The 13,692-nt window shown below is 42.3% G+C and overlaps 1 protein-coding gene across 1 annotated transcript in view; it reads right to left on the bottom strand.

Annotated features, from left to right (window-relative positions):
* LOC125455520 (uncharacterized) overlaps positions 1-4,670 on the bottom strand; it is a 51,337-nt gene extending 46,667 nt beyond the window's left edge. Inside the window, exons 1-2 of the mRNA XM_048537629.1 lie at positions 4,601-4,670; positions 3,748-4,388 (exon numbers count right to left, since the gene is read on the bottom strand). Coding sequence (XP_048393586.1) covers positions 3,748-4,381 — 634 coding nt within the window. The 5' untranslated portion in view covers positions 4,382-4,388; positions 4,601-4,670. The remainder of the gene's footprint in view (positions 1-3,747; positions 4,389-4,600) is intronic.
* Positions 4,671-13,692: the final 9,022 nt, after the last annotated feature.

Below are 13,692 nucleotides of genomic sequence, written 5' to 3'. Positions count from 1 at the left end.
ATCGTGTGGGATCCAAGGAAAGCTAGCTAATTGGATTCAAAATTGGCTCGATGGTAGGAAGCAGAGGGTGGTGGTTGAAGGTTGTTTCTTGGCATGGAGGCCTGTGATTAGTGGTGTGCCACAGGGATCAGTGCTGGGATCTTTGTTATTTGTTATTTACATAAATGATCTGGATGTAAATGTACAAGGCATGTTTAGTAAGTTTGTGGATGATACAAAATTAGCCGGTATCTTGGATAACAAGAAGGTTACCAAAAATTACAGTGGGATCTTGATCGGATGGGGAAGTGGCCTAAAGATTGGCAAATGCAATTCAATACAGATAAGTGTGAGATGTTGCATCTGGGAAAATTAAAACAAGGTAGGATTTGTACAGTAAATAGTAAGGTTCTAAGGAGTGTTGTGAAACAGAAGGACGCAGGAGTATAAATAGGTTAACTCAGCCAGAAACGTGGAGACAGCATTAAGTAACATAGTTGAAAGATCGTTAATAAAGCATCTTCCCTGTTTTGCCTCACCTTTCTCCTTTTCGCTTGTTCTAAATATTCCTGTGGAATGTAGCCATACCAAAACATTAATTTGGTTTTTCTGTTGATAAATGTGCCCAGACCTGCTGAGTAATTCCTGTATTTCCAGATTTATTTTTACCAAAGCATCAGTCATTCAGATTACAATAAATAAAACAAATAGAAGCAATAATTGGTTCAATGGGCTCGAACATCTTCCCATCAGTGATGCCTGGGCTTGTACCCACCTGAGGTTGGTGAAATGAAAGGTTGACTTACTTTTTACATAAAATTAACGTAAGAGATATCAACACATCTCAAAATTGGGAGCTTACAAGAAATGCAATTTCAGTCCAAAAAGCTAACAGAATGAGGAATATTATCTCTTCTTGCATTTGTGGTGAAGCTAACTTTAGATTGGTTCAGGAATGCACTTCTTGCACAAACTGAATTCTAGTGTGGGTCCTTTAGTCAATTTCAGTGAGCTTGCATCTTTTTAACAATATTTCAAAATGAACTGTTCCTAAAACAACCATTCTCTACTATTTTTGAGTGAAGCTGTCAGTGATATTAAGTAGCACTGAATGATGGGCAGATTTGTGTGTAGGCATACCACTTCCAAGAATGAAATCAATTAATTGGACTTTGTATCCTTTGTACTCAAGGAACAGATGACACTTGTGTCGTTACTCCTGATAATCAATGTTTAAGCATTCTAAAGATATGGAATAATCAAGGGACAAAAGAGAGTAAAGAAATAAATTCAATAATTCAGAGAAAAAGTATACGTGATGCTAGTGAGGTCAAAGGCCAATAATTCCCATGACCTGATGGGTTGTATCGTAGAATATTAAAAGAGATAACAGAGAGGATGTATGCATGGATCATAATTTCCCAAAATCTTTAACTCTAGGAAGTCCCAGCAGATTGGAAAGTTGTCAAAGTAAAAAGGGAGATAAACAAATAAAAAACAGGTAACAATGGGCCAGTTAGCAAAGCATCTGTCATTGGGAAAATGTTAGACTCTATTTTGAAGAATGCAATCACAGCACATTTTAGAGATGCAAAATATCATCAAACAGAGTCAGTATTGCTCCATGAAGAGGAAATCAACCTAACAAATGTATTAGAATTCTTTGCGGAGATAACAAGTGGCATAGATAAAAGGAAACCACTAAATGCAATATATTTGGATTTCCAAAATGTGTTTGAAAAGGTGCAGTGCATAAAGCCAAGTAATAAGCTAAAAGCCTTTGATACTGAGGGCTGTGTGCATGTTCAGAGAATTGGCTATATAGCACAGGACAGAGAGTTTGAATAAGGGGAATGGGTGGAACTTTTAGGATTGAAACCTGTAACTGATAGAGTGCCACGTACATCAGAGCTGGACCCTTAATTATTTATGATATATATTAATGACTTGCATATGGAAAGTGAATGTACTGTGGCCAAGTCTACAGATGCCAGAAAAATAAGTAGGAAGGCAATTGATGAGGATGACACGAAGTGTCTGCAGAAGTACACAGATAATTTCAGTTAGTGAGTATACAATTGGCAGTTGAATATAGCATGGGAAAATGAAGCTTTGCACTTTGGCAGGAATAATAGAGAAGCTGAATACCATTTAAATGGGGAAAGACTACAGAAAGCTGCAGTACAAAGAGATTTGGGGATCCTCATGCATAAATTTCAAAAGGTGAGGATTCAGATTGAGAGGGTAATAGGGAAGACAAATGGAATGTTGGCCTTTAGTTTAAAGAGAATGGAGCATAAAAACACGGCAATCTTGCTGAACCTATACAAGGCACTAGTTAGACAATCGCTGGAATACTGTAAACAGTTTTTGTCTCCAATGGAAAGATGCACTGGCTTTGGAGGCAATCCAGAAAATATTCTCTAGCTTGATCCAAGGCATTGAGAGATTTCTTATGAGGACAGTGCCCCACAAATCAGAGCTGCATTCTGTTGATCTTTGAAGAATGGGTGATGATCTTATTGAAACATATATGATCTTTAAGGGGTTTGAAAGGGTAGAGGCGTAGAGGAGGTTTCCCCTTGTGGGAGAGTCAAGGATAAGAGGGCATAATTTCAGAATACTCAATGAAATTAATTTCTTCTTTGCAAAAATTTCAGTATTAATTTTTTTCTACTGTCAATTGCCAAATATGTCTGCAGTCATTGAACAAATATTGCATATTTTATTCGTGTCACCCTTATTTCCTGCATCATCTCTTGCTCTGCTGCAATATTTCCATCGTGCCTTGGTATAAGTATATAATGCAACAAACATACTTACTGTTAAATTATTGATTTTGGTTCTGATCCTATTGTTCTCTGCACTTCCCTTCCTCTAGATTACTTGGCCTCCATATTCTGCTAGAATGTGGCCTCGACTGATACCTCCCCTAATGTTGGGCAAATATCCCACCCAAAAAAGACCAGGTTAGCTGGCCAACTAAATGTCGTTTGTAATGTCTTCCTATTTGCAAACTGGACAGATAATTGGGTAAAGAAACAGCAGCACTCGAGAAGGAAACAGAAAATGGGGGATCAAGGAGAGGAGCAGAATGTAAGTGAAGGAGATCAAACAGAAAGTAGGAGATGGAGATAAGGAGAAAGAATAACAAAATGTAGAGAAAGATGCAACATAAAGATGGCAATTAAAAGAAAGTATTCTTCAACTTATGTAATATAGAGAGATTAGCTGATATGAAGCAAGACTTTCATCCTGTAGACAAGTAACCCAGGTTTGATGGTAAAGTAATTAATTTGCTGTGGATCAATCTTTTAGGTACTTAATGAAATTAGTAGCTTGCTTTGCCAATTAACATTGCAAAGCTCCTTTATAGTCGTAGTAATAGTCATAGTGTCATACAGCATGGAAACAGACCATTCAGTTCAACCAGCCCATGCCTCCCATAATCCCAAATGAAACTAGTCCCACCTCCCTGCATTTGGCCCATATCTGTCCAAACATTTCTTATTCATGTACTTATTCAAATGTCTCTTAAATGTTGTAACTGTACCTGTCACTTTGTCTGGCAGTTCATTCCACACAGGAGCCATGCCATGGAAAAAAGTTGCCCAAACTTTTCTGTACAATATCAATTCTCAAATTACTGCATTCTCATACTAATCATCTGTCCCAAAATAAGTAATTCAGAAATTTTTCTACCACTGTATGCCAATTTTAGGTTCAAATGTTCTAGGGCATGTGTATAATTTATAAAAAACCTTTTACCTTTGAACAAGACATAATTGAGAAGCATCATCACAGTTGATGGATCAAGGGTTTTAACGAAATCTTGAATTTCACCAGATGTTTTCTTGTTTATGTAGGTATTGATCTGTACTTTTGCAATCTCTGGATCTTTGAAATTAACACTCCTTACCTCTGCCTTATAAAACTGCTTTGCATTCTCAAGGAATTTCTGTTTAACAACAAATTCCTGCTGGATGTGCAAAGAATTACCCATTGTTAAATGCAGTTCACTATTTTCTCTGGTTAGCTTTTGCAGGAGGTATTTGTATGCTTCATGCACTTCTGCTGCATCATTTTGGGACATATTCCTGTATCCAAGAGCCTGTAGAAGCTGATTGCATGTGTTATCTCTTGCACCCAAAGATAGCATGCTAAGTGCTGCAGAGACACTAATAGGAGAGAAGAAAATATTCTTGGAATTTGAGCGTGGCTGAGAGGCAATCTGTCTATAGAGACGTAAGGCAAAATCTAAATTTGCAGCTGAAAGTTTGAGTGCAGACAATTGTGATACTGGATTGTTTTCATTTGGTATGGCAGATTCTTCAGGAAGACTGACTACTCCACTGTCAAGCACAGTGAGTAGGAGCAAAGCAACTGGGATCAGCTTCTCCATCTTTAGCCTGCAAAACAAAGAACAAATTGTATTGTAATACTTTGAGATAGTTCAAATACTGACTAACCTTCATCAAACTCGGATTCTGAACAAGCTTTGTTATGATTACTTAATACATCCCTTAAGCTAAGTGCTGCAGAGATTTGAATGTTGCCAATTTAATTTCTAAACTAAATCTAACAACTTCTTACTTAAACTGCAATAACTTCAGAATCCTACCTAAAGTGAAGTAGCTGTTCGTACTGCACCTTTCTCCTTGCTCATACGTGGTCCTTTGTGTTAAATGTCAATTTATACTGTAGCAAGTGCAAACAGCTCAGTTACAAATTAATCAGTAAACTGACCTTCAGTCTGGCAGTTATCATTGAGATACAATTATATTTGCATTGTAAATACATTTCTTACAATTTTGCAGCTAAATACCACACAAAAAAGTTTTTTTAAACTTTAGGTTCATGCATTATATTTTACATAGAAACGGCTTTTTCCTATTTTTCCCTTTCTTTGCTATACACTGACTGGCCCAGTCTCTGATGTTTTGAATAAATTGTGTATCACTTATTGCTGGATAATGTTAAAGTTATATTATTAACTCCCTTTTTTTAAACACGTCAATAGTTGTTAATAAACATGCAGTCCTCTAATTGCAATTTGTGATAAACACTGCAAACACAACTCCAAAGTTAATCTTTTGTTGAATTAAGAACAATGGGGCTTAAAATAAGCAGACTGTCACTTAAATAAAATCTCATTGTTGCTTAATAGAGGAAGGTTACATTTATTAAGACTGGATGTATTTAAATATAACTCATAATTAAACATTTAAAGTTACAAGTCAGGGAGTATAAAACTCATACAATCTTAAAATTTTGCAGCACAGAAGTTTCATTTGGACCATCTTTAGTGCTCCAGTTCTGTAAAAGATTGGATCATTTTGTTTCATTCCTGTGCCCTTTGCTTATGCACAGTCAATTATTCATATGTATTTATCCAATTCCCTGCTTAATAGTTATGATGTATTCTGCCCCGACAAAAGATGGGGCATACCATGTCATAACAACCCTCTGCATAATACTGTTTCCCCTGACTTGGCTATTGCTCTTCCATGCTTTAATCATTGGCTTATTGATTAACATGTGGACTGAGTACAGCAGATACCTCAAGGTGGACCGCAGTGTTTGTTACCATGCTGTAAGGCTCAATGACTCTATAAGCTTGACCACAATTTTGGAACTGTTACACAAGGCAATTAAAACTAATGAGAGTTTAAAAGAAGAAAAAGAAGAAGCAGTTGCTTTCAGTAATGCCTTTCATGTTCTAAAAATGTCCCAAACTTCTTTACAGACATCAAATTACACCTTGGAATATAGTCAGTCACAGAGTTGTAGATATCTACAGCACAGAAGAATGCCCTTCCACGCATTGAGTTTGCGCTGGTCAAAAACAACCACTTAACTATTCTAATCTCATTTTCCACCACTTGGCCCATAGCCTTGTGTGCCTTGGCATTAAAGTGAACATCTAAATACTTCTTAAATGTTGTGGGTTTTTGCCTCGTGCACTCTTATAGGCAGTGATTTTAAAATTCTCACTACCCTCTGGGTGAAAAGAAATGTCCTCAAATCCCCCCTAAACATCCTGCCCCTTACCTTAAGTCAATGCCTCTTGGTCATTGACCCCTCCACAAAAGGGAAAAGTTTCTTCATGCTCCTCATAATTTTATACACCTGAATTGCATGCCACCTCAGTTTCTTCTGCTCCAAGGAAAACAATCACACTCGTTCTAGTCTTTCTTCATCATTGAACTTCTAAGCAACATCCTGGTGAATACCTGCATCCTCTCCAGTGCAATTGCAATCCTCCCTATAGTTCCAACTTCATCTCCCTGCTCTTAAGCTCGATGTCTTGCCTAATAAAGGTGTATCCCTTATGCCTTTCGTACCATGTTGTCTATCTCCCCCCTTACCTTAAGGATTTGGTGAATGTGTACACCAAGGTGTACATCTCTGATCTTCAGTGCTTCCTAAAATCCTATTGTTCATCAAGTAGTCTCTTGCCTTGTTTGTCCTAATTCTTTTAAACATTTTTGGGTGGCATGGTGGCTCAGTGCTTAACACTGCTGCCTCACAGCACCAGGGACCTATTTTCAATTCTATCCTCAGGCAACTGTCTGTGTGGAGTTTGCACATTCTCCCCATGCCAGCGTGGGTTTCCTTCGGGTGTTCGGGTTTCCTCTCACAGTCCAAAGATGTGTAGGTTAGGTAGATTGGCCACGCCAAATTACTCATAGCATCCAGGGATATGCAGGCTGGATTAACCGTGGGAAATGCAGAGTTACAGGGTAGAGGGATGGGTCTGGGTAGGATACTCCTCAGAGGGTTGATGTGGACTAGATGTGTTGGATTGCTTGCTTCCCTGCTGTAGGGATTCTATGAGTTCAAAGCTTGTAAATTCTCTCAAAGACTTCAGAAAATGTTTCAGTATAACTGTCCTGGGATTATGGAGGATCCTTGCATTTTTGCTTCTTCCTGGGAGATTTCTCGCCATTTGAACAAAATGGAGGGTTTTAGTCCTTTCCTGTTCTTCCTGGGATTACTTGCATCTTGTCCCTCTGACAAAATCCATGTTCACGCTCTTTCAATGATTAAAATATATTCTGATCTTTAATTTTTTTTTCTCAACTTTGAAACATATTAGTGGTCTTAAATCTTCTTCTACAGTAGAGTTACGAAGCTTAAGTTTGTTTCAATTGCTCGCAACATTGACATAAATTAAATTTGTGGCCCCATTTCAACTTTTCAGCTGCTCCATTTGCTGCTCCAGCAATGTATGAGTTATACAGGTAAGTGCTCCCAATTTAGTTTACTAGCCTTGTCACCTGGTTTTTGTATTGTCCAAGTATGTTTCTCGATCTTTTGCTGTTAGAGATTTAACTTACTGCTGGAGTGCCCACTGCCCATTTGCTGTCCTGTCAAAACTGGACTTGGATCTGGTTCCTTCTACCCAAGTGTTTTGGCCTACTCTGGTTTCTCTGTACATTTTGCCAGGCTCAGCTGCCCTTTAACATCTGAGATCAGCTACTAAGTGTTACAGCACACAAGCCTATACTGAGATATGCTGAGGTAGTGGTGAAATAGCCAATTCAGCAGTTAATTTGTGCAAAGCAAGTATAATATTCCCTTATAATAAAATGTGAGGCTGGATGAACACAGCAGGCCAAGCAGCATCTCAGGAGCACAAAAGCTGACGTTTCAGGCCTAGACTAGGCCCGAAACTTCAGCTTTTGTGCTCCTGAGATGCTGCTTGGCCTGCTGTGTTCATCCAGCCTCACATTTTATTATCTTGGAATTCTCCAGCATCTGCAGTTCCCATTATCTCTTATAATATTCCCTTACTCATTTTTGAAACAGTAGCAAGGGATGTATCATGTCCACATGAGCGGCAGACGAGACCTCAATTTATTACAGTATCCTAGAATTGATAACATCAAGATTGAAGCGTTCCCTCAGTACTGCCATGACCAGCTCCCTCTTGAATATATCTAACAAGCTGGCTTCCACAGCTTGCTGTCGGGGAGAATTCCACAGGTTCACAACTGTCTGAGTGAAGAAATTCTTCCTCATCCTAGCCCTGAACAGCTTCAGTGCTTCCTAGAATCCTATTGTTCATCAAGTAGTCCCTTGTCTTGTTTGTCCTAATTCTTTTAAACATTTTTGGGTGACATGGTGGCTCAGTGCTTAACACTGTTGCCTCACAGCACCAGGCTAGACAGACACCACTTGTTTTGAACTTCTCCAGCACTATAAATCATAGCATAAATATGTGTTATGAAAATGCACTTTAATCAGTCATCAAACGAACATGTACTAGTGTTGTAAGATAACATGGTGTGAAGCTGGATGAAAACAGCAGGCCAAGTAGCATCAGAGGAGCAGGAAAGCTTGACGTTTTGGGTCGGGACCCTTCTTCAGAAATGGGGGAGGGGAAGGGGATTCTGAAATAAGTAGGAAGAGAGGGGGAGGCGGATAGAAGATGGATAAAGGAGAAGATAGGGTGAGAGGAGACAGACAGGTCAAAGAGGCAGGGTTAGATCCAGTGAAGATGAATGTAGGTGGGGAGTTGGGGGGCATAGGTCAGCCCACGGAGGACAGACAGGGTCAGGGGTCGGGATGAGGTTAGTGGGTAGGGGTGGGGGTGGGACTTGAGGTAGGAGGAATGGTTAGGGAGGGGGGAAAAGCTGGGCTGGTTTTGGCATGGGGTTGGGGGAGGGGAGATTTTGAAGCTTGTGAAATCCACCATGATACCCCTGGGCTGCAGGGTTCCCAAGTGAAATATGAGATGCTGTTCCTGCATCTTTCGGGTGGCATTATTGTGGCAATGCAGGAGGCCTGGGATGAACATGTCATCCAAGGAGTGGGGGAGGGCATAGAAATGCGACTGGGAGGAACAGCGGACACAGTATACCACATCGCAGGTTCACCGTCGTTCCCGTTGTGTCCTCCTCTACATCGGGGAAACCAAGTGGAGGCTTGGGGACCGCTTTGCGGAACACCTACGCTCTATTCGCACAAACAGCTACACCTCCCAGTCGCGAGCCGTTTCAAATCTCCCCCGACAACTCCTCGGATGACATGTCCATCCTGGGCCTCCTGCATTGCCACAACGATGCCACCCGAAAGATGCAGGAACAGCATCTCATATTTTACTTGGGAACTCTGCAATCCAAGGATATCAATGTGGATTTCACAAGCTTCAAAATCTCCCCTCCCCCAACCACATGCCAAAACCAGCCCAGCTGGTCCCCGCCTCCCTAACCATTCCTCCCACCTCAAGCCCAACCCCTACCCCTTACCCACTAACCTAACCCCTCTACACCCCCCCACACCGACCTGTCCGTCCTCCGTGGACTGACCTATGCCCCCCCACTCCCCACCTACACTCATCTTCACTGGATCTAACCCTGCCTCTTTGACCTGTCTGTCTCCTCTCACCCTATCTTCTCCTTTATCCATCTTCTATCCGCCTCCCTCTCTCTCCCTATTATTTCAGAATCCCCTTCCCCTCCCCTATTTCTGAAGAAGGGTCCCACCCGAAATGCCAAGCTTTCCTGCTCCTCTGATGCTACTTGGCCTGCTGTGTTCATCCAGCTTCACACCTTGTTATCTCAGATTCTCCAGCGTCGGCAGTTCCGACCATCTCATGTACTGGTGTTGTTTTTACTTTGAGAGTTATACCTGCCTCAAGCTGCTGAACTCAATAATGAGCTTGATTTTCCTATGATGGAGTTTTGAAAGGAACTTCACAACCGACAACTCAGCATGACCGTGCTCTGAATCCTTTGCATTTGCCTGAGTCAGGTTACTGCAGCACTATTTATGTTTGACAATTAGGAGCTTGACTCCCTGAAGTTCTTAGATTTTCTGTTACATGAAATATAGAACAGATGTAATCTGAAAGCAGTGTTGTTTTATTTGAAATGTCCAGCTTTTATTCTGTATGCACAATGAAATGATAGCTTGATTGATAGCTACTGTTTGTATTGCAAATATTATGTTTATCTAAAGGGCCACTTTGACAAATATTGACGAAGACATTTTCACTACAGTTTCAAATTGACACATTTTACTTTTGCACCACAAATCCTGTTTGATTCAAAATAAATTAAGTTTATACTGTGTATCTTGTATGAACTCCAGTTAAAATCCCAGTCTCCATGTCCCATTTAAGTGTTATCATGAATAAGTTTCACTATAAGTTTGTTTCCTTTCTTTGCCCATTTTATTGGTAAAATTGTTGCTTTTTCTGTAGTTGTGTTGAATATTTTACTTAATTGCATGTTAGTTTTTGCTGAATTAACATATTGACTTGTAAAAGGGTTGGATTCTGGTTTGGATTCTCAGCCTGTTTTGGAAGGAATGATCAATTCGGATGAAGAAGCCGAATTAGTGAAGTATCAGTTGTCTCCCTCCTTCTGAAACCTTTAATCACTCATACCAGCTGGCAAAGTCTCAGTGAAGAAAACAGAAACAGAAACTGCTGGAAAATCTCAGCAGGTCTGGCGCAATTTGTGAAGAGAAGTCAGAGTTAACGCTTTGGATCCAATGACCTTTCTACAAAACTGATGGCAACTAGGAAGAGATAATGGGAACTGCAGATGCTGGAGAATTCCAAGATAATAAAATGTGAGGCTGGATGAACACAGCAGGCCAAGCAGCATCTCAGGAGCACAAAAGCTGACGTTTCGGGCCTAGACCCTTCATCAGAGAGGGGGATGGGGAGAGGGAACTGGAATAAATAGGGAGAGAGGGGGAGGCGGACCGAAGATGGAGAGTAAAGAAGATAGGTGGAGAGAGTGTAGGTGGGGAGGTAGGGAGGGGATAAGTCAGTCCAGGGAAGACGGACAGGTCAAGGAGGTGGGATGAGGTTAGTAGGTAGCTGGGGGTGCGGCTTGGGGTGGGAGGAAGGGATGGGTGAGAGGAAGAACCGGTTAAGGAGGCAGAGACAGGTTGGACTGGTTTTGGGATGCAGTGGGTGGGGGGGAAGAGCTGGGCTGGTTGTGTGGTGCAGTGGGGGGAGGGGACGAACTGGGCTGGTTTAGGGATGCAGTAGGAGAAGGGGAGATTTTGAAACTGGTGAAGTCCACATTGATACCATATGGCTGCAGGGTTCCCAGGCGGAATATGAGTTGCTGTTCCTGCAACCTTCGGGTGGCATCATTGTGGCACTGTAGGAGGCCCATGATGGACATGTCATCTAGAGAATGGGAGGGGGAGTGGAAATGGTTTGCGACTGGGAGGTGCAGTTGTTTGTTGCGGACTGAGCGGAGGTGTTCTGCAAAGCGGTCCCCAAGCCTCCGCTTGGTTTCCCCAATGTAGAGGAAGCCGCACCGGGTACAGTGGATGCAGTATACCACATTGGCAGATGTGCAGGTGAACCTCTGCTTAATGTGGAATGTCATCTTGGGGCCTGGGATGGGGGTGAGGGAGGAGGTGTGGGGACAAGTGATACAACGCATTATCCTCCGACACTTCCGCCATTTACAATCCGACCCCACCACCCAAGACATTTTTCCATACCCTCCCCTGTCAGCTTTCCAGAGAGACCACTCTCTCCGTGACTCCCTTGTTCGCTCCACACTGCCCTCCAACCCCACCACACCCGGCACCTTCCCCTGCAACCGCAGGAAATGCTACACTTGTCCCCACACCTCCTCCCTCACCCCCATCCCAGGCCCCAAGATGACATTCCACATTAAGCAGAGGTTCACCTGCACATCTGCCAATGTGGTATACTGCATCCACTGTACCCGGTGCGGCTTTCTCTACATTGGGGAAACCAAGCGGAGGCTTGGGGACCGCTTTGCAGAACACCTCCGCTCAGTCCGCAACAAACAACTGCACCTCCCAGTCGCAAACCATTTCCACTCCCCCTCCCATTCTCTAGATGACATGTCCATCATGGGCCTCCTGCAGTGCCACAATGATGCCACCCGAAGGTTGCAGGAACAGCAACTCATATTCCGCCTGGGAACCCTGCAGCCATATGGTATCAATGTGGACTTCACCAGTTTCAAAATCTCCCCTTCCCCTACTGCATCCCTAAACCAGCCCAGTTCGTCCCCTCCCCCCACTGCACCACACAACCAGCCCAGCTCTTCCCCCCCACCCACTGCATCCCAAAACCAGTCCAACCTGTCTCTGCCTCCCTAACCGGTTCTTCCTCTCACCCATCCCTTCCTCCCACCCCAAGCCGCACCCCCAGCTACCTACTAACCTCATCCCACCTCCTTGACCTGTCCGTCTTCCCTGGACTGACCTATCCCCTCCCTACCTCCCCACCTACACTCTCTCCACCTCTCTTCTTTACTCTCCATCTTCGGTCCGCCTCCCCCTCTCTCCCTATTTATTCCAGTTCCCTCTCCCCATCCCCCTCTCTGATGAAGGGTCTAGGCCCGAAACATCAGCTTTTGTGCTCCTGAGATGCTGCTTGGCCTGCTGTGTTCATCCAGCCTCACATTTTATTATCTTGGCAACTAGGAAGATGTTGTTTTATTTCTTTATTCATTCACAGGACAAGGACGTCACTGGCCGGGCAGCATTTATTGCCCATGCTTAATTGCCCATGCTTAATTGCCCAGAGGGCAGTTAAGAGTCAATCACATTGCTGTAGGTTTACAGTCACATGTAGTCCAGACCAGGTGTGGATGGTAGTTTCCTTTCCTAAAGGACATTAGTGAACCAGATGGGTTTTCCCCCCAACAATCAATTCAGAGTCATTTAGACTCTTAATTCTGGAAATTTATTGAATTCAAATTCCACCATCTGCCATGGCGGGATTCAAAGCCTGGTACATGGAATGTTATCTGCTCCTCTGGATTAATATTCCAGAGATAATACCACTAGGACATTGTCTTCCTCTTTTAATAAGAAGGTAGGGTGTAGGGAGGAGAAAGGAGTAAACTATAGGTGGAGATAGAGTCCAAAGAGAGAGAAAAACTGTTGGACAAACAAAGGAATGCATACTGATCAGCCTGGGAGAATGAATGGCTGCTAATGGGAACTGTTAATGGCAAACACATAGTAGAATGTAATGTAAATAGCAGACCATGTGATAACAAGGGCTGGTGTGTGGGGTAGGGGTAAGGACATGGGAGAAGGTGCCCCAAGTCCCAAAATTGTTTGACTTGATTTTGAGTCCAGAAGGCTGTAGAGTTCCAAGCGGAAAATGGTGTGCTGTTCTTTTAGCTTGCGATGAGCTTCACTGGAGCATTGCAACAAGCCTGAGACAGAGATGTCGGCCAGGGATCAAGATGGTGTATTGAAGGTGCAGACAACTAGAAGCTCATGGTCATTATTTATGAACAGAACATAAGTGTTCTGCAAAACAATCACCCAGTCTATGCTTTGTTTCCCCAATGTAGAGGAGGCCACATTGTGAGCAGTGATTACAGTAGACTAGATTGAGTGAAGTGCAGGTGAAATGCTGTTTCATGTGCCCCTGAATCACAGAATTGTTGCAATGCAAAAAGAGGCCATTTAGCCCATTGTGTCTGCACCAGCCTTATGAATGAATTCATGACTTAAGGACGTTCTCCAGCTTTTGACTCAAACCGTTATATATTGTCTCTATTCAAATTGTTATGATTCCAAATGAACTACTGGACAAGCACTGAAACATAAGCCCTTAATACTGCTGATTTCATTTTTACTATAACATTGTAGAAATTCATTACACAATAGAAATGAAGGTAAAATAGAATGTACCAAGCTATCCACATAGAAGACAAGTTTAAAAAAAATTTAAACATGTGA

This window comes from Stegostoma tigrinum, chromosome 10, assembly GCF_030684315.1.
Source record: "Stegostoma tigrinum isolate sSteTig4 chromosome 10, sSteTig4.hap1, whole genome shotgun sequence".
NCBI lineage: Eukaryota > Metazoa > Chordata > Chondrichthyes > Orectolobiformes > Stegostomatidae > Stegostoma > Stegostoma tigrinum.
This window is presented reverse-complemented; position numbering and strand designations above follow the sequence as displayed.